The sequence below is a fragment of the Schistocerca serialis genome, chromosome 9 (assembly GCF_023864345.2).
Source record: "Schistocerca serialis cubense isolate TAMUIC-IGC-003099 chromosome 9, iqSchSeri2.2, whole genome shotgun sequence".
NCBI lineage: Eukaryota > Metazoa > Arthropoda > Insecta > Orthoptera > Acrididae > Schistocerca > Schistocerca serialis.
Window position 1 is genome coordinate 64,920,153 of NC_064646.1, and position 27,338 is coordinate 64,947,490.

At 41.7% G+C, this 27,338-nt stretch overlaps 1 protein-coding gene across 1 annotated transcript in view; it reads left to right on the forward strand.

Annotated features, from left to right (window-relative positions):
* LOC126419139 (X-linked retinitis pigmentosa GTPase regulator-like) overlaps positions 1–27,338 on the forward strand; it is a 358,411-nt gene that overhangs the window by 248,983 nt on the left and 82,090 nt on the right. The window contains exon 12 of the mRNA XM_050086247.1: positions 21,076–21,196. Coding sequence (XP_049942204.1) covers positions 21,076–21,196 — 121 coding nt within the window. The remainder of the gene's footprint in view (positions 1–21,075; positions 21,197–27,338) is intronic.

The window sequence follows — 27,338 nt, forward strand, 5'->3', positions numbered from 1 at the left end:
ACTTCCTGATAGATTAAAACTGTGTGCCCAACCGAGACTCGAACTCGGGACCTTTGCCTTTCGCGGGCAAGTACTCTACCATCTGAGCCACCGCTCAGATGGTAGAGCACTTGCCCGCGAAAGGCAAAGGTCCCAGTTCGAGTCTCGGTCGGGCACACAGTTTTAATCTGCCAAGAAGTTTCATATCAGTGCACACTCCGCAGCAGAGTGAAAATCTCATTCTGAAAATATGTGAAACTGTGAATTTTGACCATCTGGCTGTAAATAAATGCCACCAGAGTGAAGACTGGTGGGAGGAATGAGTGATGTGGAATTTGGGTTTTCCACATCCTTGGAGGTTACAAAGCAGGTATTCCTATTCTCTTTCAAAGAGTGTAGTTATTTTGTGATGGTACTCACCTGGTTTGAACCTCATCTTCTTCTTCTCACCAGTGCATAAGTTTGTTATCCCGTAACTGAAAACGTTTTAGGTATTGAACAATGTAATACAATAATGGACACCCCACCTCCAGTTTTTTTCATCTTGATCCCATATTTACTATAAATTCACCTGTTGGACAGTGAGCAGTTTTCTTACACTCGTATTCACATGTCTAGAGAACCAGGCTAGACTCAGTAATCGGTGACAGTTTCAGTAGCAATATCTTGTCATAAACCTCATTCCACAAATCACAGTTGATACAAACAGCAAGTTGAGTACCGTTCTATAGGAAATTGGTAAACATTGTTTATACCGGCATCAATCAAAGTGGTTCACACAGGTAGGTCATTAACACATGTTGACAACAAAAGTATATGCAGGACTGTTAATTTTTTTCGTGTTAGGTGGCAGACAGGCTTTTATACCTTTCACTGCTTAGCTTGATCCAGATAAGCAAAAACTTGCATCAAAATTTGAAGTACGTACTGCATAAATGCAGATACCACCATGGAGATGGTAGCACAATGTTAGCGGTACGCAGAATCGATACATAGATGTTAACACAGTAATGGCTAGCCACATACTCAAGATTGTCAGGTGGGGCAGGCTATTTAAAGACTTGTGTGTTCATATTTTGGAAAGTACTTATTTGTTTATGAAACTGTTAGGTGTAGATTTACTAATTTAGATGAGCTGTAGGTTCAGGTCATAATTAGGTTTACATAATTAGTAGTTATTAGGTAAATGGATAGATGAAAAATCTACTCACCAAGCAGTGCCAGAAGAACACACATACACAAAAGGATTGAACTTTTGCAAGCTTTCAGAGCCAGTGGCTCCTTCCTTTGGCAGAAGAGTTGAAGGGGAAGGAAGATGGGTGAAGGAAAAGGACTGGAGAGGTTTAGGAAAAGGGGTATAGTTCAGGAAAGTCACCCAGAATCCCAGGACAGTGGAGACTTACTGGACTTACTGGACCTCTCCAGTTCTTTTCCTTCACTCCTCTTCCTTCCTCTTCAACTCTTCTGCCATAAGAAGGAGCCATGGCTACAAAAACTTCCAAAAGTTTAAACTTTGTGTCTGTGTGTGTGTGTGTGTGTGTGTGTGTGTGTGTGTGTGTGTGTGTGTGTGTGTGTGTGAAGCTAGCACAGTACTTACAGTAGAATATCTTTGGCTTCCCTCTGACAACCATGCCTCCATCCTTGCTACCCTCCCTATTTTCCTTTCCCTGTTGCTTCATAACCTGGGTTGTGAGTAACTGAATCTCCTTTCCCTTCTTCCCTTTCTTTCCCCTCTCTCCTCCCCGATGAAGGAACATTTGTTCCGAAAGCTAGGAATGTAAATTTTCGGTTCTGTTTTATGTGTTTTATGTGTATCTATCGGCTGTACTGAGCTGAGGTAAGTACTGGCCAGCCCCTCTATCTCTTTGTTAGAATTATCTATTTACACGCACAGTTGCCATATTTGAGATTATGATAATTTATGCAAGTTCCTAACCAATGGTTGAATCCATTAATGATGGGAGTCATTCTGTCAATAAAAATTAAGGCAACCGAAGTATAATGGTAAGTTTGTGTATTAAACAGGTAGAACAGCACAGAAGGCAACATCAATTTTTGGTGTGTCCAGACTTAATACTAATTATCTTTTAATGTAAATGGATAGATAAAAGAACCTACTAACCAAGCGGCGGCAGGGGAACACACACACAAAAGGATTTAAGTTTTACAAGCTTTCGGAGCCAGTGGCTCCTTCTGGCAGAAGAGATGAAGGGGAAGGAAGAAGGGTGAAGGAAAAGGACTGGAGAGGTTCAGAAAAGAAGTACAGTTTAGGAAACTCATCCAGAACCCCAGGTCAAGGGAAACTTACCGGACAGGATGAGAAAGAAAAAGTTAAATCCTTATGTGCATATGTTCCCCTGCCGCTGCTTGATGTGTAGATTTTTTTTATCTATCCATTTACATTATATAGCCAATAATTGATTATTTTCATTGTTATATTTGTAATTATCTTTTAAGTTATATAATTTCTGGAACATTTAAGAAAATGTTAATTTAAAGTTTGGACTCGTAGCTTTTTAATGCTACGTTTCAGTATTTTGAAAACTACCGATTAGCTCAATCACAAACTAGCATTGCATGCCAGTACCATTGTGATAATTTCAGTTATTCCTTAATTTTAATGAGTATGAATTCCAATATGAATCTGCAGGAAATATTGTCTGAAAACATGTTGATATATATATCTAAAAACAAAGATGATGTGACTTACCAAAAGAAAGCGCTGGCAGGTTGATAGACACACAAACATACACACAAAATTAAAGCTTTCGCAACCAACGGTTGCTTCGTCAGGAAAGAGGGAAGGAGAGGGAAAGACGAAAGGATGTGGGTTTTAAGGGAGAGGGTAAGGAGTCATTCCAGTCCCGGGAGCGGAAAGACTCACCTTAGGGGGAAAAAAGGACGGGTAGACACTCGCACACACACACATATCCATCCACACATATACAGACACAAGCAGACATGTCTGCTTGTGTCGGTGTATGTGCGGATGGATATGTGTGTGTGTGTGCGAGTGTATACCTGTCCTTTTTTCCCCTTAAGGTAAGTCTTTCCGCTCCCGGGATTGGAATGACTCCTTACCCTCTCCCTTAAAACCCACATCCTTTCGTCTTTCCCTCTCCTTCCCTCTTTGCTGATGAGGCAACAGTTTGTTGCGAAAGTTTGTGTTTGTTTGTGTGTCTATCGACCTGCCAGCACTTTCGTTCGGTAAGTCACATCATCTGTGTTTTTAGATATATAGTTTCCCTATATATATATATATATAATGGAAGGAAACATTCCACGTGGGAAAAATTATATATAAAAACAAAGATGAGGTGACTTACCGAACAAAAGCGCTGGCAGGTCGATAGACACACAAACAAACACAAACATACACACAAAATTCAAGCTTTCGCAACAAACTGTTGCCTCATCAGGAAAGAGGGAAGGAGAGGGGAAGACGAAAGGAAGTGGGTTTTAAGGGAGAGGGTAAGGAGTCATTCCAATCCCGGGAGCGGAAAGACTTACCTTAGCAGACATATGTCTGCTTGTGTCTGTATGTGTGGATGGATATGTGCGTGTGTGCGAGTGTATACCTGTCCTTTTTTCCCCCTAAGGTAAGTCTTTCCGCTCCCGGGATTGGAATGACTCCTTACCCTCTCCCTTAAAACCCACTTCCTTTCGTCTTCCCCTCTCCTTCCCTCTTTCCTGATGAGGCAACAGTTTGTTGCGAAAGCTTGAATTTTGTGTGTATGTTTGTGTTTGTTTGTGTGTCTATCGACCTGCCAGCGCTTTTGTTCGGTAAGTCACCTCATCTTTGTTTTTTTATATATATATATATATATATATATATATATATATATATATATATACTTACCAAACAAAAGCGCTGGCAGGTCGATAGACACACAAAAAAAAAAAAAAAACACAAACATACACACAAAATTCTAGCTTTCGCAACCAATGGTTGCCTCGTCAGGAAAGAGGGAAGGAGAAGGAAAGACAAAAGGATATGGGTTTTAAGGGAGAGGGTAAGGAGTCATTCCAATCCCGGGAGCGGAAAGACTTACCTTAGGGGGAAAAAAGGACAGGTATACACTCGCACACACACATGGATATGTGTGTGTGTGCGAGTGTATACCTGTCCTTTTTTCCCCCTAAGGTAAGTCTTTCCGCTCCCGGGATTGGAATGACTCCTTACCCTCTCCCTTAAAACCCATATCCTTTTGTCTTTCCTTCTCCTTCCCTCTTTCCTGACGAGGCAACCATTGGTTGCGAAAGCTAGAATTTTGTGTGTATGTTTGTGTTTGTTTTTTTTTTTTGTGTGTCTATCGACCTGCCAGCGCTTTTGTTTGGTAAGTTTCATCATCTTTCTTTTTAGATATATTTTTCCCACGTGGAATGTTTCCCTCTATTATATATATATATATATATATATATATATATATATATATATATATATATATATATATATGTGTGTGTGTGTGTGTGTGTGTGTTTAGCTAAACTCAAAATGGAAAATGAGAGAAAAATATGTATATGGTTATTAATAGGAGTGCAACAATAGAAGGTGGAAGTATTGCAGCTTTCCTTGTTTCAGTTTATCATGGGTTTAAACTTAAGCTGGTCTGGTTCCTCTTCCGGCATTGTTCTGATGACTGGGTTGCCTGACCATAACTCTCAATCTGACCTGACATGGTGCATAAAACAGCAGCACCAGTGCAGGATGAGACTGGCATCTGGGTGGGGGTAAGGAGGAGGCTAGGACAGGGAGGGGGAGGGATAGTAGGGTAGGGGTGGTGGACAGTGACGTGCTGCTGGGGAGCATGCAGGAATGAGGTGGACAGAGGGTAGGGCAGCTACGTGCAGTCGGGAGGTTGAACAGTGGGTGGTGGGGAGGGGGGTGGGGGCAGGGTAGTGGGAAAGGAGAGAAGTAAAATGTCTCAGTGTGATGGTGGAATGAGGGCTGTGTAGTGCTGGAATGGGAACAGGGAAGGAGCTGGATGGAAGAGGACAGTGACTAATGAAGGTTGAGGCCAGGAGGGTTACAGAAAGATAGGATATATTGCAGGGAAAGTTCTCACCTGCTCAATTCAGAAAAGCTAGTGTTGGTGGGAAGGATCCATATGGCACAGGCTGTGAAGCAGTCATTGAAATGAAGGATGTCATGTTTGGCAGCATCTTCAGCACCAGGGTGGTCCACTTGTTTCTTAGCCACAGTTTGTCAGTGGCCATTCATGCGGACAGGCAGCTTGGTTTTTGTCATGCCCACATAGAATGCAGCACAGTTGTTGCAGCTTAGCTTGTAGATCACGACTGGTTTCATAGGTAGCCCTGCCTTTAATGGTATAGGTGAGGTTTGTGACCGGACTGGAGTAGGTGGTGGTGGGAGGATGTATGGGACAGGTCTCGCATCTAGGTCTATTACAGGGGTATGAGCCATGAGGTAAGGGGTTGGGAGCAGGGGATATGTAGGGATGGAAGAGTATATTGTGTAGGCTTGGTGGACGGTGGAATACCACTGTGGGAGAGTTGGGAAGGGTAGTGGGCAGGACATTTCTCATTTCAGGGCACGATGTGTGGTGGTCGAAATGCTGGTTGCTCCAGTCCTGGGTGGTACTGAGCTACAAGGGGAAAGGTCCTCTGTGGCCAGACGGTGGGACTTTGGGAGATGGTGGGAGACTGGAAAGATAAGGCACAGGAGATTTGTTTTTGTACAAGGTTGGAAGGATAATTATGGTCTGTGAAGGCTTCAGTGAGTCCCTCAGTATATTTCAAGAGGGACCACTCGTCACTGCAGATGCGACGACCACTTATAGCTAAGCTGTACAGAAGGGACTTCTTGGCATGGAGCGGGTGGCAGCTGTCGAAGTGGAGGTATTGCTGGTGGTTAGTAGGTTTCATGTGGGTGGAGCTACTGATGTAGCCGTCTTTGAGGTGGAGGTCAACATGTAGGAAGGTGGCTTGTTGGGTGTAGTAGGAAAAGGTGAAGCAAATGGGGGAGAAGTTGTTGAGGTTCTGGAGGAATGTAGAGAAGGTGTTCTCACCCTCGATCTGGATTGCAAAGATGCCATCAGTGAATGTGAACCAGGTGAGGGGTTTAGGATGCTGGATGCTTGGGAAGAATTCCTCTAGATGGCTCATGGCCCATGAACAGGTTGGCATAGGATGGTGCCATGCGGGTGCCCATAGCTGCACCAGAGGATGGTGCCATGCGGGTGCCCATAGCTGTACCAGAATTTGTTTGCAGGTAATCCCTTCGAAGGAGAAGTGGACAGGAACTGTGACGAGTCAGTGGAGGAAATGGTTGGTATCTTTTATATAGTAGGGTATGTTATGGGTAATAGGTTGAAGGTGTTGGTCTACAAAAGTGGAAATTCTCTCAATGGGGGCACAGTAACCGGCCACCATGGAACATCCTGGGTGTTTGGGTTTATGGACTTTAGGAAGCAAGTAGAAGGTAGGAGTGCGGGGAGTGGTAGGGGTGAGCAGAGAGATGGACTCTGGGGAGTGGTTCTGGGATGGGCCTGAGGATTTGAGGAGTCCTGCTGGATTTCTGTAATGGGGTCAGAGTGGCAGGGTTTGTAGGTGGACATATCTGATACCTGGGGGAGTCCTTCTGCCAGGTTATCCTTATGGTTCAAAACAACAGTGGTGGAGCATTTGTCCGCAGGTAGGATTATAAGGTTATGATCAGTTTTTAGATCGTGGACTGCTGTTCTTACTGTGGATGTGAGGTTAGTTTTTTATATCTGCTTTATCCATCTATACTAGTTGCCTCCATCTCTCTCTCAAAATTCCAGTCACCAATAAGTTGAGAATATTTGCATCACAGATGTAAAGCTGCTCAATTTGTTTGGTATGTACTGAGTGTGTTGTGTGTCAGTCCAAATTTTAACATAAATTTAATTCTGGCTGTTTGTGTTTCTTATAAAATACACTCATGCCCACAAGCTCCAGAACCTCATAGGTCCATGAAACAGTGACAGCTGTGTGTACAAGAATGATGTACCGATACCAGTTGCGCTGTGACACGTGTGCAGTAGAAGGAGACATGGCTGCTAATTATAGTGTTGTGACTCTTGCCAGACCAAGTGTCACAATGCTCAGTTATGAAGTAATTTTCTTGTTTACAAAGTATGATGTTAGAATTATTGATGGAACAATGAGTAACTGTGGAACGTCCACCAAGTCTGGCGGTTTACAATTTTAGAAAAGCAGAAACTGGCCTTGATGACCCAGAAGCATACAGTGCTGTACAGGTGTGTTGAAAACACTTTCATCATGAGGAGTTGTAGTGTGGAACAGCTCCAAACACATAAGTAGTATCTGTGCAGACAATTACATTAGCTTACAAATACGGAAAAATATACAGCTACCCATCCTGGAAGTACTAGATACGATGAAGAATTTGAACCCAGATCTAATGTGTATCACAGACTTTTTTAAATATGGGCAGGGATATACTCTTAAAAAGTAGTGAACAGGCTTATCGATGAAGTTGATGAACACCACACGTCGACTGAAGATAGAAGGGATCGGATTGCAACTCCAGGGTTTATGAATACCCTGCACTGCAACAACATATATATTGGATTGAAAGAATGATCCAGTAGCACTGAGATCATGGAACTTAAAGTGAAATCACAGAAAATTCTGCTCAATGTATATTGACTGATGGTTAAATAGTATAGACTTGACTGAAACTAGAGATTATGTGTGTGGAAAGGAAATGCCACATCCATATGTCCTAAGAAGCCATGAGGTCTATGACAGGGTGTATACGACCCGGAAAAACCCGGGAATTTTTTCATCCGGGAGAAAAACGGGAAAAACCCGGGAATTTTTTTAGAATTCCGGGAATTTTTCATTGTTTTAGTTTTCAGTTAAATTTTTGTAACTTACTGGTAAGAACCAGTACTCTAATAAAGAATATTACTGTACCTCGCTACTCCAGAATAATACTGGAGCAATAAAACAAGAACAAGAGAAAAAAAAAACGAAAATAAAACTTAAGTTGCAAAGGAAATGCACCATATACAACAACAAAACACAATGCTCATACAAGCGTCTGCCAACAGCAAAATGTGTCAAAGGCTTTAGGAAGACAATGCAATGCTTCATAACAACAAATTGCCTCCGATGAGCGTGACGTCACAACTTTTTACATTATATTCGTTTGAGTGGTTGCGAGCGAGGTTATGGGCGTGTGCAGTTTAGTCGCGTATGCGTAGTACCACAGTCTAACATTGACTGTGATAGTAGCTTCTCCTGCTTCTGGCGACAGAAGTGTGGCAGTTAGCTGTATAAGCAAAAGCAGCAAGCACCCAGATGATATCCGGAAAAATTTCACTGGTGCGCCTAAGCCATCAGATTCACAAATGCGCAACAGGCCCGGAACTATGGGGCGGGGGCAAACCGTGGTATCTGCCTTGGGCGTTTCGGGGGGGGGGGGGGGGGGGGGGGGCAAATTCATATTATTGAGGAAAAAGACCTTGTTTCACAAAGCGCCTAGCATCCAGCGTACATTGGTCTTATCAATTACTCATATGATTTTGAACACATCCCTGTTGGTTTTTGAACAAATTGTAAGCTGATTTCTGAATGAATCATAAGTTGATTTTTGAATGCGTGCATAGTGTACGTGATATCTCTGGCAGGGGAATCCCCATCGCATCCAGAAGTAAACTTACCTGCAGACAAAAGCGGACAGGTCTATAGTCTATACGAGCTGAGCAGAATAAAGCCGAACGGGTGGATGCCAATCGCTGTTTATGTGGTTGACTGGATTTTCAAATGATCAGCGTTGTTATAATTACTAGCGAAATCCATTGATTCAGACTACCAGCATGGAAATAAATGATTAACAGGAATACGTATTGTCTTCACTGTGTATCCAAGAGAATGAAATTTTGACAGAAAAGTTTTGGCCAGACCTTTACACTACTAAGCCGGCTAAGATTGTTTGTTAGACAGAGGAAGGAGAAGAAACGAGGACTCACACAAATTTTGGGAGATTGTGACAATTCCGAATTTATATAAAAATTTCGCACTACTACTCTTTGATATCATGCTTCAGAAGCTAGATAGTATGAATGAAACGTGAAACTATTTCCTAACATAAGACTTTTTGTGTTTAGTAGGCCCGCCGCGCGGGATTAGCCGAGCGGTCTTAGGCGATGCGGTCAAAGACTGTGCGGCTGGTCCCGGCGGAGGTTCGACTCCTCCCACGGGCGTGTGTGTTTGTCCTTAAGATAATTTAGGTTAAGTAGTGTGTAAGCTTAGGCACTGATGACCTTAGCAGTTAAGTCCCATAAGATTTCACACACATTAGAAAACTTAGTAGGTCTAATAGGCATATGATAATGATACTTCGTGAATTATGTTCTGTCATGTTATAAAAATGACGATTTGTGGAAAACAGTCTCGTTTATTTGGTGTGTGTAACAATTGTTGCAATATTAGGCGGGCTTATTTCATTTTATCTAGCAGACAGTGACAAAATACATGTAATCAGATCAGAAAACCACACCAGTCTTGGGTACTATTTGTATTAACAGTTTACTAGTATTCGACGACATTTCGTTTTTTCATGTAGCAAAACTTTCACGAACTTTGATGAGGTAATAGCTTCTTTCCCAGAAAGAAAAGTACGCCACATAAAGCTGTGGCAAGATTAGAGAGAAAAAAGCTAGGACTTAAGGATTGAAGAAATGTATACTGTCTTGCTTGTCTCTTGTCTTTACTCGTTTTATGTATCCTGTATTTAATTTTGTGTCACACAAAACAGCAAGCTATTAGATAATAGGCAGTAAAAAGTGCAAATTTTCTGAAGAGTCCTTGTTCTCCCGATTACAATTAATCCCATTCGCCGTTAATTGCAAGATTTTTTTTAAAGAGGGGCAGGCTGTCAAACCGGCCGACTGGGAGAAGGAGAGGCACCACAGGAGATTTTAATTTCCACTGGCCTGAATATAGTTTGATGGCACCCATTACAATAACACGTTTTAATTCCACAGTGCAAAATACAGAATCGTGCGATGGAAGAATGCTGTTTGAAGAGGCATGGCGCTGCACTTTGGCACACTTAAGACCAAATAACATGTCTTACATTCCCTCGAACATATATGTTTTATGTATCAGACTCTTCAGAAAGATGTGAGCTACAAAATGAAGATATTTTTGAAAAGTCGATTTTTTAAATTTTTGTCGTCCTACCTCAAACGCTCGAGGGAGGGGGAGCGCCACTATCTAATATTGCCGCGGTTCGGAAATAATGTAGATACGGAGCTGATGCAAAGAGCAGTCGGAGTTGTAGTGGGGAGGTGGTAGTCTCCACGTGGCCCGTGTTTACGTTAAGTGGTTTTGCTGTTTCCTCTTCGTTTGTTGCTCTCATGTCAAATGAAAACAAAACGGATTTCTGTGGCCAGGAGCTATCAGGTGAATTAAAATTATTCTCCTGCATCGTCCCCTACGCTCCTCTGAGTATGGGACCTCATCATTATCATCAAAATATGTTATTAGTTTCAGATTTTATTTTGTTTACGCCTTTCTGACAGTCAAGCGTTAATCGCCTTGCAGAACAATGAAGTTATTTTCGTTGGTTTTTTTAAAGAAATTCGACTTTTATTAATCTTTTCGGCTGAGGCAGTCAATTTATTTGAAACGAAAAGTTTAATTCCACAATATTGGCTAGTTTCAACTGTTCGCTGTATTTCAAGTTGACGTTTTCATCTTCTAGCACATATGGCATTGTGCCATAATAAAGAACCAAACATGAGATAATACAGTACTGGTACTCCAAGAAAATTTACATCTGAATCTGGACATATGAATGTGCACTTTAAGCCGGATTATGCATTTCAGTATGGCCCACAAAATTCCCATGCTCTTGGAGTATCCTCCAATGTCTTGTTTCTGTTATGACATAATGTATGATGTTTTAATGTTTTAGACGTACGAACATACAGGCTTCCTACGCCATCGTAGCTGCCCAAGCACGGCGACGCTCTGGCAACTGCTGAAGCGAATCTATTTGTAACAGGTCGCGGGAAAATATTCCGAATGGTTGTTTGAAAAGCGTTACTTTCAAAGTAAATTTCCTTTTACGCAAGATGAATACTGTGCACGAATGTCCGATGAATTACTTAAATCACAGAGCGTTTGACTCTCATTCAAAAATCAAATCTTGGAGGAGGACCATTTAGAATATTTTCGAGCCCAGATGATCAGACATTTATGCCGTTGTTAAAAATTTTAGTGGCACATTTGCGTGATGTATCCTAAAGCGTAACACGCACTAAAAATATCAACATTATGTGTGAAAGCTTAGCTCCTCTTTCAGCTTATTAATCTTACAGACCAATATTATACATCTACATGGTTACTCTGCAATTCACACATAAGTGCCAGGCAGAGAGGCAACACTATCTATATTAAGTTAAACCATTACCTTTTCCTAATTGTGTGTTCGCGCTACTTAACAGTGATGTTGCTATTGGCTGACTACATCACGTGTCCTATGCTCTGAATATCCTCTGTCATCGGCTGGCGAGATCGCTTGACGAGCTGCGACTGGCTTAAAAAAGCGCATCGCAGTCTTGATTTCAAATTCGAATTTATACTTTCGTAATACGAAAATATGCAGTGTACATATTGCTGCACATCAAACAACTTTTCAAAATGTGTGTTTTCCTCTGAGTTTTCTAAAGTGCAGGGAAATTCTACGCCAGTATATAAAACCACAACCATTGAAAGAATTGATAAGTTTTACCGTTCCGAGGAAGAGTATAGTGTTACTTAACACGGAAAAAATGTGTTTTCATCCGGGAGAAAGTGTATTTTTAACCGGGAAATTCGGGAATTTTTTTTTTCCTCGTCCACGTATACACCCTGTATGAGCATGGCAACAAATTTGATGAGAAAGTAAGAGCTGTGGACTGAGCCCATGTTGAAATCTTGTTTTGCGAAGAATGCTAGACACTGATAGCGAGTTGGAAGATGCACCAGTAATGACCACATTATGTCTTTTGGATAGTGCTGCTGTGAGTAAGCACAGTATAACTTGCAGCCCTGAGCCGGTCTTTGGTCCAGTGCCGGTATTGGTGATTAATTCTTTGATAATTGCAGCTCTTGTACTGGAGGAATGTTAGGTTATCACTTGAACTGCTGTCAACTGAAAACAGGCACTTCTGGACAATATATCGAACTGTTTCCACAGTTACAACTGTAACTCATTTGCAGTCACATATAATCTATTCATAAATTCAACTGTATAGTAGAAGTTCTCAAGCAGAAAGGATTTCAGTTTGTTTTCAAAACAGTTTTCGTAGTCTGTAAGAAACTTCAGTTTACGATGCAAGTAGTCAGATATTTCTGTGACTGCTTACAGTTAGTGTGCTCCTTTTTGTGCTAGAGTAAAGTTAAGTTGTTGATTGGGGGTAAAAAATTTTCCCCCTGGTGTTATATTTATGAATGCTGTTATTATATGCAGATTGTGCGTGATTCTTCACAACAAACTTCATACAGGAGTGCATGTGTTATGAGGCTGTTGTTCAGTGTGTATACGACCTTGAGAAAATTGGGAAAAACCTGGTAATTTTGTAGAATTCTGGGAATTTTTCGTTGTTTTAGTTTTGAGCTAAATTTTTGTAATTTTGACTGTTAAGAATAGAGACTCTAACAAAGGATATTACATCAACCCGCTACTGCAGCATAATACTGCAACAATAAAATGTGAACGAGGAGAGAGAAAAAAAAAACATAAATTGCAATGGAAATGTGCTATATGCAACAACAAAACACATTGCCCATACAAGCGTTTGCCAACACAAAATGTGTCAAAGGCTTTAGGAAGACTATGCAGTGCTTCATAACAACAAATTGCCTCCCATGAGTGTGACGTCACAGCTGCTTACACTAGATTCGTTTTAGCAGTTATGGGCGGGCTCATGCGCATGCACAGTTGAGTGGTGTATGAGTAGTACCTTCTCCCGCTTCTAGCTACAGAAATGTGGCTGTTGGCTGTGTAAGCAGTCGCAGCGAGCAACTAGATGCTACCGGGAAACATTTTACTGGAGCGCCCAAGCTGTCAGATTCTTGCATGCGTAGCAGGCCCAGTTCTAGGAGGGGGTGGGGGTCAAATTCCTACTCTTGAGGGAAGAAAAACCTTGTTTTACAAAGCGACTAGCATCCAGCGCACGTTAGTCTATCGATTATTCATATGACTTTGAAACCTATCCCTGTCGGTTTTTGAACATTTTTGAACACATTCTAAATTGATTTCTGAGTGAATTGCAAGTTGATTTGTGAATGCGTGCATATTGTACATGATGTCTCTGCCATGGGAATACTCGTCGCATGTAGAAACAAACTTTCCTACAGACAAAAGGGGCCATACAAGCTGAACGGATGAATGCCAACCGCTGTCTGATTGTTTGGTTGATTGAGTTTGCGAATGATGAGCGTTGTTATAATTAATAGTGAAATCCATAGATTCAGACTACAGGAGTGGAAATAAATGAATAACAGGTAAGAAAGATTACGTGTTACCTTCTCGGTGTATCCAAGAAAATGAAATTTTTACAGAAAATTTTTGGCCAGATTGCTATACTAGTAAGGGCCAGATCGACAGCCCCGTCTAGCAGCCGCTTTAAATTCTATTCTGGAAGAAGCGCGGAAAACGCGTTGTACGAACATGTAGCAACGCCTAACCGGATATAATCGCGGGATAACTAAACTGGTGATTCTGGTAGAGTTAGTGGACTTAACCTGCGAATAAGCTTTGACATTGGCAGGAATAGTTACAGAATAGTGATAACAAGACTGTTTGTTACAACGAGGAAGGAGAAGAAACGGGGACATCACACAAATTATGGAACAATAGGGCGATTCCAAGTTTGTATGAAATTTTCGTACTACTACTTTTCCGTCCCATACTTGAGAAACTGGAGCGTATGAATGAAGTGTGAAACTATTTCCTAACGTAAGGCTTTTTGCTTGTTGTAGGCCTAATAGGCATTTGATATTGGTACATTGTGACTTATCTTCTGTCGTTACAAAAAGACTGTTTGTGCCAAAACAGTCTCGTTTATTTTGTGTGTATTACAATTGTTGCACTATTAGAAAGGCCTTTTTTGTTTTATCTAGCAGACAGTGACAAAATAGACATAATCAGATCGGGAAACCACACCAGTCTTGGGTCCTGTTTGCATTAACAGCTTTTTCAGTATTAGGCCTATACAGCGACATTTCGACTTTTCATGTAGCAAAACGTTTGACGAACTTTGATGAGGTAATAGATTCTTTCGCAGAAAGGAAAGCACGCCATGTAAAGGTGTAACAAGATTAGAGAGAAAAAAGTTCTAGGAGCTAAGGATTGAAGAAACGTGTATTGTCTTGCTTGTCTCATGTCTTTACTGGATTTATGTATTCTATATTTAATTTTAAGTCTCACAAAGCAGCAAGTTGTTAGTTGATAAGGAATAAAGAGTGCAAATTTTCTGAAGAGTTCCTTTTTTTTAAAAAAAAAAGAGGGACGGAATGTGAAACCGGCCGATTGTAAGCAGGAGAGGCATCACAGGAAATTTTAATTTCCACTGTCCTGAATGTGGTTTGATGGCATCCATTACAAAATATAAACGTTTCAATTCCACAAAGCGAAGTACAGCGACGCGCTTTAGGAGAATGCTGCATGAGGAGAGGCACTGCCCTTTGGCACACTTACGACCAAATAACATGTCTCACATTTCCTCAAACACATATGTTTTATGCATCAGACTCTTCAAAAAGATGTGCGCCACAAAATGAACATATTTTTGAAAACTCGATTTTTTTATAAAATTTTTGACGTTCTATCTCAAACGCTCGAGGGAATGGCGGGGAATTGCATCGGTTCGGAAATATTGTAGATCCGGGGCTGTTGCGCAGAGCAGTCTGAGTTACAGTGGGGAAGTTGGTAGTCTCAACGTGAGCCGTGTTAAAGTGATTTTGCTGTTTCCTCTTTGTTTACTACTCTCACGTCAAATGAAAACAAAACAGATTTCTGATTTCTACCTTTCTGACAGTCAAGGATTAATTGCCTTGCAGAACAATGAAGTTATTTTTGTCGGTTGCTAAAGAAACTTTCTTTTATTAATCTTTTCCGCTGAGGCAGACAATATATTTGAAACGAAGTGTTCAATTCCACACACTGTTCGTTGCATTTCAAGTGCACGTTTTCAACTTCTAGCTGAGGCAGACAATATATTTGAAACGAAGTGTTTAATTCCACATACTGTTCGATGCATTTCAAGTGCACATGTTCAACTTCTAGCACGTATTATGCCATAATAAAGAACCAAACATGAGATAATACAGTACTGGTACTCCAAGAAAATTTACGTTCCGAAAACCACATTGAAAATCTTAATATCAGGTCGTGGCCTGCTTAACTGGGAATATGGATATACGAATGTGCACTTTAGATGTGCACATTTTAGTATGGGTCACAAAATTCCGATGCTCTTGGAGCCTCCTCTGATGTCTTGTCTCTTTTATGACATAATGTACGATCTTTTAATGTTTTACACGTACGAACATACGGGCTCCCTATGACATCGTAGCTGTACAAGAGCGGTGACGCCTGTCATCTGGCGCTCTCTGGCAACTGTGGAAACGAACTTATTTCTAACAGGTCGCGGAAAAATATTCCGAATGGTTGTTTGAAAAGCGTTACCATCATAGTACCATTCTGGCAGTTACAACAGAGTTATATGTGATAATGTACAATGAATTTCTTAAATCAGAGTGTGTTTGACTCTCATTTAAAAATAAACTCTTCAATGACAAGCCATTTAGATGAATTTCGTTATTAAACATTTTACGGGCATATTTGTGTGATATATCTTAAATTGTAATACGCGCATAAAATACCAACATTGTATGTGAAAGCTTAGCTTCTCTTGCAGCGTATCAGTCTTACAGACCAATATTATATGTGAAAGCTTTGCGTTTCGTGTAGCAAAACTATGTATAATAATTTAAACCATTAACTTTTTCTGTCTGTGCGTTCGCACTACTTAACAGTGATGTTGCTATTGGCTGACTACATCACGTGTCCTAAACTCTGAATACCCGCTGTCATCAGCTGGTGAGATCACGTGACATAAGCTATGACTGGCTTACAAAAGCGCATTGCAATCTCGATTTCAATGCTTCAGAAAGTAACATGCGGTGTTTGGTGGAATTCAAATTTATACTTTCGTAATACGAAAATATGTAGCGTACATGTTGCTGCACATAAAAGATCTTCCCAAATGCGTTTTTCCCCTGTGTTTATTTTTCTAAAGCACCAGGAAATTCTACTCCCGTGTATAAAACCATAACCGTTCGAAGGACTTATAAGTTATACAGTGCCGAGAGAAAATATACTGTCAGTTAACAGGGAAAAAGTATGTTTTCACCCGGGAAAAATTCCCAGAAATCTGGGAATTTTTTTCCTTGTCTACGTATACACCCTGATGAGTAGTACCTTCTCCCATTTCTGGCTACAGAAATGTGGCTGTTGGCTGTGTAAGCAGTCGCAGCAAGCAGCGAGATGCAACTGGAAAAAATTTTACTGCTGTGCCGAAGCTGCCAGATTCACGCATGCGCAGCAGGCCTGGATCTATGAGGGATTGGGGGGGGGGGGGGCCTAAATTCATATTCTTGAGGAGAAAAAACCTTGTTTCACAAAGCACCTAGCATCCAGCGCATGTTGGTCTATCGATTACTCATATGATTTTGATGTGCATCCCTGTTGGTTTTTGAACACACTCTGTAAGTTGATTTCTGAATGAATCATATGCCGCGTGGGATAGCCGTGCAGTTGAAGGCGACTTGTCACGGTTCGCGTGGCTCCCCCCGTCGGAGGTTCGAACCCTTCCCTGGACATGGGTATATGTGTTGTCCTTAGCGTAAGTTAGTTTACGTTAGATTAAGTAGGTAAAAATAAATAAATAAATAATAACATAAGTTGATTTTTTTGAATGCGTGCATAGTGTACGTGATGTTTCTGTCAGGGGAGTCCTCGTCACCTCTAGAAATAAACTTTCCTGCAGGCAAAAGGGGACGGGGCTATACGAGCTGAGCGGAGTAAAGCCGAACGAGTGAACGCCAATCGCTGTCTGATTATGTTGTTGTTTGGATTTGCGAATGATCAGAGGTGTTATAATTACTTCGGAAATCCATAGATTCTGACTACCAGAATGGAAATAAATGACTAACAGGAATAACAAGTAAGAAAGATTACGTAATATCTTCTCAGTGTATCCAGGAAAATGAAATTTTCTCAGAAAATTTTTGTCCAGATCACTACACTAGTAAGGGCCAGTTGTATAGTCTCCGTCTAGCAGCCGCTTAGGTTCTATTCTGGAAGTAGCACGGAAAATGGTTTGTACGAACATAACAACGCCTAACCGGAGAATAATCAGGGATAACTAAACCAGTGGTTCTCACAGGGTTAGTGAAGTTAACTGGCAAATAAGTTTTGACAAAGGCAGGAATAGTTCCAGAATTAGTCATGGCAAGATTGTTTGTTAGAATGAGGAAGGAGACGAAATGGGGACATCACACAAATTAAGGAAGAATACAGCAATTCCAAATTTATATAAAAATCTCGTGCTACTACTTTTCGATCTCAAGCTTGAGAAACTGGAGCGTTTGAATGAAATGTGAAACAATTTTCTAACATAAAGCTTTTTTGCTTGTAGTAGGTGTAATAGGCATTTTATGCTGGTCTTCGTGAATTATATTCTGTCATGTTATAAAAATGACCATTTGTGCCAAAACAGTCTTGTTTATTCGGTGTGTGTTACAATTTCTGCAGTGTTCAAAAGACCTATTTTGTTTTATCTAGCAGACAGTGACAAAATAGACGTAATCAGATCGAGAAACCACACCAGTCTTGGGTACTATTTGTATTAACAGCTTACTCAGCATTAGACAATGATAATTCAATTTTTCATGTAGCAAAATGTTTGATGAACTTTTATGAGGTAATAGACTCTTGCACAGAAAGGAAAGCGTGCCATGTAAAGCTGTAGCAAGATTAGAGAGAAAACGATCCTAGGAGTTAAGGATTGAAGAAATGTGTACTGTATTGCATGTCTCTTGTCTTTACTGGTTTTATGTATCCTATATTTAATTTTATGTCACTCAAAACAGAAAGTTATTAGCTAACAGGCAATAAAGAGTGCAAATTTTCTGAAGAGTTCTGGTTCTCCCGATTACAAATAATCCCATCCAGTATTAATTGCGAGGCTTAAAATAAATAATAATAATAAAGGGGGGGGGGGGGGGACAGGATGTCAAACCGGGCGACTGGGAGCAGGAGAGGCACCACGGGGGACATTTTAATTTCCGCTGTCCTGAATATAGTTTTATGGCGTCCAGTACAAAATATGCACGTTTCAGTTCCACGGAGCGAAATACAGTGACGTGCGATAGAAGAATGCTGTGTGAAGAGGGGTGGCACTGCACTCTGGCTCACTTAAGACCAAATAACATGTCTTACATATCCTCTAACATATATGTTTTATGAATCAGACTCTTCAGAAGATGTGCGCTACAAAATGAACATATTTTTGAAAATTCAATTTTTTTAAAAATTTTGATGTTGTATCTCAACCGCTCTAGGGAGGGAGGGAGGGGGTGGTGCCACTATCGTAGTATTGCCCTGGTTCGGAAATATCGTAGATCCGAGGCTGATGCAGAGAGAAGTCTGAGTTAGTGTGGGGAAGTGTGTAGTCTCCACATGACCCGTGTTTACATTTAGTGATTTTGCTGTTTCCTCTTCGTTTGCTGCTCTCATGTCAAATGAAAACAAAATGGATTTCTGTGGCCAAGAGCTATCAAGTGAACTAAAATACATTTACATAATTATGGAAGGCTAATATACATTATTAGTTTCAGATTTTATTTTATTTCCACTTTTCTGACAGCCATGCATTAATCGCCTTGTAGAGCAAGGAAGTTATTTTTGTTGGTTTGCTAAAGAAATTTGGTGTTTATTAATCTTTTACACTGAGGTAGTCAATGTGTTTGAAACAAAGTGTTTAGTTCCACACTGTTGGCTAATTTCAACTGCTCGCTGCATTTCAAATGCATGTTTTCATCTTCTAGCACGTATGGCATTATGCCATAATAAAGAATAAAAAACGAGTTAATACAGTACTGGTACTCCAAGAACATTTACATCCCGAAACTCACACTGAAAAGCTTAATATCAGGTCGAGGTCTACTTCATTGGTAATCTGGAAATATGAATGTGCTCTTTAAGTATGCACTTTAAATGAGCCATTTTAGTATGGTTGACGAAATTCCGATGCTCTTGGAGTATCCTCTGATGTCTTATTTCTTTTATGACATAATGTAAGATCTTTTAATGTTTTATACGTACCAACATATGGACTTCCTGCATCATAGCAGCTGCCAAAGCGCAGTGGCACCTGTTATCTGGCACTCTCTGACGACTACTGAAACAAACCTATTTCTAACAGGTCACGGGAAAATATTGCGAATGGTGGTTTGAAAAGTGTTACTTTCAAAGTAAATGTTCTCTTATGCAAGTTGAACCATGTGCGAGAATGTATGATGAATTTCGTAATTCACAGAGCATTTGATGACGAGCCATTTAGAAGTATTTCGAGCCCAGAAGATCAGACATTCATGTCATTAATATGAGCAAATTGATGTAGTGCTACAGGAAGCTCCCTCTCCTCTGCGGTAGCTAATTTATTTGTGAGGACAAGTGACTGGACTCAGCTAAAAATGTTACTGCCACATTTGTGTGATATATCCTAATGTGTAACATGCACAAAAATATCAACATTATATGTGAAAGGTTTGCCTTTCTTGTAACAACACTATGTGTTTTGATTTAAAACATTAACTTTTCCTGTTTGTGTATCCGCGTACTTAACAGTGATGTTGCTATTAGCTGACTACATCATGTGTTCTGTGGTCTGAATATCCGCTGTCATCAGCTGGCGGGATCACGTGACATGAGCTAAGACTGGCTTACAAAAGCGTATTGTAATCTCGAGTACAATGGTTCGGAAAGTAATATGCGGTGTTTGGTGGAATTCGAATCTATACTTTCGTAATACGAAAATATGCAGCGTACATGTTTCTGCACATCAAAAATCTTTCCACAAGGAGTTTTCTTCCTTGAGTTCCGTTTTCTAAAGCACCGAGAAATTCTACGCCCATGTATAAAAACATAACCATTCAAAGGATTAATAAGTTTTACACTTCCGAGGGAAAATATACGGTCACTTAATAACACTGAAAAAGTGTGTTTTCATCTGGAAGAAAGTGTATTTTTAACCGGGAAATCTGGGAATTTTTTTTTTTTTTTTTCCCCCCCCCCCTTGTCCTGTTGTTAGAATCCCTAACCTTTTAAACAGTTGCCTGTGTGAAATTTGAAGCTGGACACCAGATATCTTTTCAGCATGAATACTTTGAAGCTAAGTGTGGAATTGTGGTAGTAAATTACTCCAAATTATATTAATGGATGGAAATGTGCAGTGTAAGCCTATTTTCTTTGTCTCTAATGATCTTGTTGCACATTGTTAAATATTAGATGCTACCTTCTGTTTCAACTCTCTCTCTCTCTCTCTCTCTCTCTCTCTCTCTCTCTCTATCTCTCTCTATCTCTATCTATCTATCTGTCTGTCTATCTATCTATCTATCTATCTGTCTGTCAACTATTGTTAGTCTTCTCATCACAGTCACTATATTTTTAACCATGTAATTGAACTTTTGGTACATACTTTGTACTTGTTAAATTTGACATGATCTCTTTATATGCTGTACACTGCTCCACTCCATTCCATGTGGTGAGACGTGCTCTGTATTCATTCTGTTTTCTGTGTTCTGGAGTTCAACTTTGACCATAATTTTGTAGAATTCAGTGCATCTAAGCACAAGGTATCTGAGCACAAATGTTAATTAACATTCTTTGTTCTCATTGATTTCTTGTGAGATGTGGAAAGCCGTCAGTTTGGAGACCAGTTGGTATGAACTTAATCAGTAATATTCTGTGCTTAAGTAGTTCTCAGGGTGTTGTAATAATTTGACCTTATTTTGTTATAGATCTCATCATCTGTCACAGTAGACATACAGAATTATGTAGCTCAAGAAGAGACAGATATAGTTGATGCTGAATCAACTCCTGTCAGTGAATGTAACAAGGTTTCACAACAGGAAGTGAAACGTAGGTATTTAGCATTGTTTTATATGCATGTTAGACAAGGCTGACTGAACAAATATGTTTTGATTTTGTTAATATGGCATGTCACTTTAGTTTTTTCTTTCACCTATAACATATGCAGTCTTATTTCAGTGTCTCAAACTACGTTTTCATCAAAATTGAAAACAGAAAAGTCACAAATGGGACAGAGATCAAACTATAGTTAACAACCACTAACTATTAATTGTTAATGGTTACTGAACATTTCAAGGACATTTGTGAGTGCTAAAAGTGTGCCATATTCACAATTTCTGTCTCAAATTCTGCTCTGGTGTTGTACTATAACATCATCTCTGCCAACAGTCGCAATGGCTTCTCGGTTTAATGACTTCGTATGTACAAAAACTTTTCTCATGCAGTCAATATTCAGGGCAGAATGCCTTCGAAATTGTTCCAGAATCCTGCAGGATGTATGTTTTTTAGGATTAGGTCTGGGAATTAGGTGACACCCAGTGTACATCACTCCTGCCAAAATAAATGACCCCCTACACTGTTATTGAAATCACCAGTTGTTACTTGCTGAATTCTAATTTATGCAAGTGATACTCCTGCAGTTCTCCACCAGTACAGTCTTTAATGTTTAGTCGGCCTATGTGAGGCAGAAAAGTGTTCACACACTGCAACAAAAACCAAACATGAGCTGTTGTCAAACTACACACTGTGCTTCTACTTGTGTTCTTTATTGAATGAATGCTTATATTGAGGGAAAATGGACATTGAAGAAGGATGGAAGATTAGAATTTAATGTCCTATTGATGATGAGGTCTTTAGAAACAGAGCACAAGTTCGAATTGTGGAAGGATCAGGAAGGAAATCGCTCATTCCCTTTGAACTGAGCCATTCCAGCATTCATGTTAAACCATTAAGGGAAATTGTGACCAACCTAAATCTGGATGAATGGATAAGGATTTGAACTGCTGTCTTCCTAAGTATTAACCCATTCTCTTACCACTGCAACACATCATTCCGTGTAATGGATGTTGAAATTGACACAGGGGAATTAATTGCTTTGTTTTGAAATCAGTGCTATAGAGAAGACTACAGCTAATATAAAGATCTCATTGCCACAGCATGCCTCAAGAGAAATGTGTGCAGCCTTTGACGAACAATTTGAGGCCCTATACACAAGGAAGAAACATAGTTACATCTTTATGAACATTGTCCACGCGTTAGTTTCTGCATACCACATAAAGCTCTGCCATATTTTCTGCATTCAAATTCAGTTGATGTCTTATGAAAACAAAAATGATAATGTTTTCTTGAAACTGTTGTACGTATTGTTTTTTCTTGAAACTGTTGTACATATTGTTGCTTTTTATCATAATGTTTGTAGATGTTTGTGCAACTGACACTGCATCTCATTAAAACTTGTAACAGACATACAATTGGGGGGGACTTATCCATTTTGTGCCATTGTTCTTCAAACAGGAGCTGAAATGCCTTGAAAGGTTCTCTCTTTAGATTAATCAGATTGATACATGGATTCTGTGGCATTTTTGTTGTTGATTAAAAATGCACAGATCAAATAAATGCGTGCACTCCATCTTTGCTGACCACTCAGCTATGCCTATTGCAACAACTAAATGGTTGTGGAGAGTAGAAACCAACAATGGTTCTGCAACCGACACCATCTACCACTAACCTGTAATAGGGTGCAGTACTAAATAGCTTTACATCATGTCCTCTTACTGATAAAGGAGCTAGATTGAAGTATCTTCTAGCTTTAAAAGCATCTTTGAACCTTCAGGTACATTTCGTATGTTGTAATGTAAAATGTAGCATATGATAAGTTACATGCAATCACACCTTCTCAATTCAACATTTGTGAATTGACACTGTGCTTGATTAATTTAATATAGACCCTGGTAAAAAAAAAAAAAAAAAAAAAAACAGTAAGGTAAGGTGGCCCTTGCTAAGCTAGGAGGTTAACTCATAATATGCAAGAATTTAAGATATTTTTAGCTAATACATGGTGGGGGGTAATAATTAAATTTTTGTTACTTGAGTCAATGTACCCAACTTTATGGGAATGATGTTCAGGCCATGTGCTGCAGGATTTTGTCTTATTAGTTGTGTTAGTGTCATGACTCATCATTAGGTGTCAGTATCACTGAAAAATTCTAAGTCAATGAAATCATGAAATAATCAAAGTCACAAAGCTTCCACTATACAGCCAGTTGCCGCTCAAAATTCAAACACACAAGTGTTACTAAATCATGTCCTGGAATCAGGACTCCTTTCTCTACCAAACCTCCAATACCAGTTCTCTTTTCACAGTCCACCCTCTCTCACATTTCCCCCCAAAAAGTTAGTTTACGATACCTTGCCCCTATATTTCTTTCAGTTTACCTGTTGGCTGCTGCTGTTGTCCAGCTCATACCATGCTGCATCTTCCTAGTGACTTGCATTACATTACAATATTTTTAAGACTTTGAACCAATTTGGCCAACATAAATTTAAAAAAAAATTCATAAAAACCACACTCAAGTGCTTATCAAAAATACATCAAACCCTATTTATTAAAAATAAATAATGTCTCATGGAACATTATGCTAACATTAACTTTTTGTTACTAAACCAATATGTAAATATTTTACAAATTTTTAATACTAAGAACAGTTATTGAGGCTTAGAAAATAATGTAGCTATGTTTACATGCTGTGCTGTGTGCATTAAACGTTGGTAAATGTGACTCAATGGGAAATCCACCTCAATCATTCTTGGCTCATCTCTTTTCAAGTTAAGACATGCCTGTGCCTGCTTGCTAAGCTATGTGGGGCAAATTCTACCTGCACTATCTCATTAAGCATCTTTGCCACTGGTAATGGCATACCAGAGCATGTCTTAATAATAGTAACCCCATTCAGCTTTCTGAATTGAAAATACCTCATCTCATTTACACACAGGTACATCCTGTCCTGCAGCATTTCTAAAGGACTGCCTGTTATAACCTTTAATCACTACTAAAGTGCGTAGAGATACAAAAGTAGAAACACTCGCGGGTTACATGTTACTAACTCCGTATCTGTCATTCGACTGCCGGGCCGTGACATGCGGCCGGCGCCGTTCATAACCAGGTGGCGCTCCCGCGCTCGGCCGAGCTGCGGAGCGCCTCTATCGCCGTGTTCGCGTACTAACGTAGCGGCACTTTTGAATGTCGTGGCACTGTCACAACACTTTTCCCCCCTTGAAAAAAAAACGCTCACTTTCGTGGAGACACGGACAGTGCGGAGACATCCATGGCCTCTTGGGAGGTCCCGAGAAGATCCCGCGGAGAAACACGAGAGTATGGTCGAAAATGTCCAGGACGTGCCTCCTGGACGAGATGATGGGTGAAAACTCCGGAGCAGCATCCATAGGTGTCGTGGACCTGGGGGTGTGCTCCAGCGAGATGGGTCCCGGAGAAGGCGGCGTCGCGACTGGGGCCGGTTCCGGCGTACTCGGAAACGGTAGCGACGGCGGCGGCAGCAACACGCCCGGAAGATCGGCAGCAGCGACAGGACTGGCTTCTCGGGCTGGTGGAGACGAAAAAAGGGGCGGTGGTACCGGCGTGGCCACCACTCGTGGGCGCATCTGGTCGTAATGGCGAACAACCATGCCGTCGTCCGTACGTATTTCACAAAGCTGGCGGCCGCGAAGAGCCTGGACCACCCCTGGAATCCATTTAGGGCGAGATCCATACCCCCGTGCCCACACGTCGGCGCCCACCTGGTATTTTCCCGCACTAGGGGACACAGTACAAGGCCTGACAGGGTGAAGCAGATGCAGTAGGGTGCGCGGTTGGCGGCCATGCAAGAGCTCAGCAGGGCTGCGATCACCCAGAGGCGTGAAGCGATAAGAACTCAGAAATTGCAACAGAGCGTCATCTGTGGAAAAATCACTAAGGAATTTTTTCATTTGGCTTTTGAAAGTGCGGACAAGGCGCTCGACCTCCCCATTCGATTGCGGATGGAAGGGCGGTGCTGTAACATGATGAATCCCTTGTCCAATACAAAAATCACGGAAGGCCTGCGAAGAGAACTGAGGGCCATTGTCCGTGGCAATCGTGGATGGAAGACCTTCTAGCGCAAAGATTTTTGACAAAGCCAGCGTCGTCGCCGCAGTGGTGGGCGACGGACAGCGAACAACAAACGGAAACTTCGAGAAGGCGTCAATCAACTGTAGCCAATAAGTGCCGAGGAAGGGGCCGGCAAAGTCAGCGTGCACCCGTTCCCATGGTTGCGCCGGATCAGGCCACGGAGAGGGCAGAGTACGAGGCGCAGCCAGTTGTTGAACACACTGATCACACGCAGCGACCATGTGGGCGATGTCCGAATCGATACCGGGCCAATAAACGTGCCTGCGGGCCAGGGACTTAGTCCGAGAAATCCCCCAATGGCCCCCATGCAATAGTTTGTGAACAGCTTTGCGAAGAGAGGCGGGCACCACAACCCGTGGAGATGCGCCATCCGTGGCCAGAAGAACAACACCCTCACGAACAGACAGACGAAGGCGCAAGGCATGGTAGTTGCGAAGGGGATCCGACGCCCGGCCCTTGGTCCTGTCCGGCCAACCACGCTGAACAAAACTGATCACCTGACGCAGGACCGGATCCCGCGCAGTAGCCGACGCGAACTGCGAACCTGTAAGTGGAAAACCCTCGACCGCACGACGTTCTTCCTCATCAATGTGGAAACAGAGGAGTTCATCGCGATCGAAAACCGGGTCGGGGCCCATCGGCAAACGCGACAACGCGTCAGCGTTGGCGTGCTGGGCCGTGGGGCGATAGTGAATCTCATAGTGAAAACGAGACAAGTATAAGGCCCAACGTTGCAGGCGGTGAGCTGCCTTATCCGGAAGCGACGCCGAGGGGCTGAACAGAGAGACCAGCGGCTTGTGGTCGGTGATGAGGTGAAACTTAGAACCATACAAAAAAACGCTGAACTTTTTCAGAGCATAAATGATAGCGAGCGCCTCCTTTTCTATTTGAGAGTAACGCCGTTGGGCATCGTTGAGGGTCTTGGAAGCGTAGGCGATGGGTCGTTCCGACCCATCCTCATACCGATGGGCGAGAACAGCCCCTAGGCCATACTGTGACGCGTCAGTCGCCAGAACCAAGTGCTGACCCGGACGGAATGTGGCAAGACAAGGCGCCGACTGCAAATGAGCCTTCAGGCGGACAAAAGCCTGCTCACACTCGGCGGTCCAACAGAAAGGAACGTTTTTGCGTAACAGCTGATGCAGAGGACGAGCCACCGCCGCCGCGGAGGGAATGAATTTGTGATAATAAGCAACCTTGCCTAGAAACGCCTGAAGTTCTTTGACCGTAGACGGCCGGGGTAGAGCGGTAATGGCCGCAACGTGCTGTCGTAGAGGGCGTATACCCTCACGGGACAAGTGGAAACCAAGATACACAATGGAGGGTTGGAAGAACTGAGACTTGTCCAGATTGCACTTCAACCCTGCTGAATGCAGAACCCGAAACAGTGAACGCAAATTGCGAAGGTGCTCCTCAGTGGAGGCCCCCGTGACAACAATGTCATCCAGGTAGTTGATGCAGCCGGGAACGGAAGCCGTGAGCTGTTCCAAAAACCGCTGAAAAATGGCCGGCGCGCTAGCGACGCCAAATGGTAACCGCTGGTACTGATACAACCCACAAGGAGTGTTGATGACGAGAAATTCCTTGGAAGATGCATCCAACGGCAACTGATGGTACGCCTCCGATAAGTCAAGTTTGGAAAAGAACTGGCCCCCAGCGAGCTTGGTAAATAACTCCTCAGGACGGGGAAGAGGATAAGTGTCAATGAGGCTTTGAGCGTTGACAGTGGCTTTAAAATCACCACACAATCGCAGACTCCCGTTTGGTTTAGAAACCACCACGATGGGCGATGCCCATTCGCTGGAGGTAACAGGAAGGAGAATCCCCGAAGCTGTTAACCTGTCTATCTCAGCTTTGACAGGCGCACGCAACGCCATTGGAATAGGGCGTGCCCGGAAAAACTTAGGGCGAGCCGTAGGTTTAAGAGTAATGTGGGCTTCAAACTCCTTGGCACGACCCAGACCAGCAGAGAACACGGACGAGAATTCAGAACACAAGCCATCCAGCTGTGGATACGGAATGTCCTCA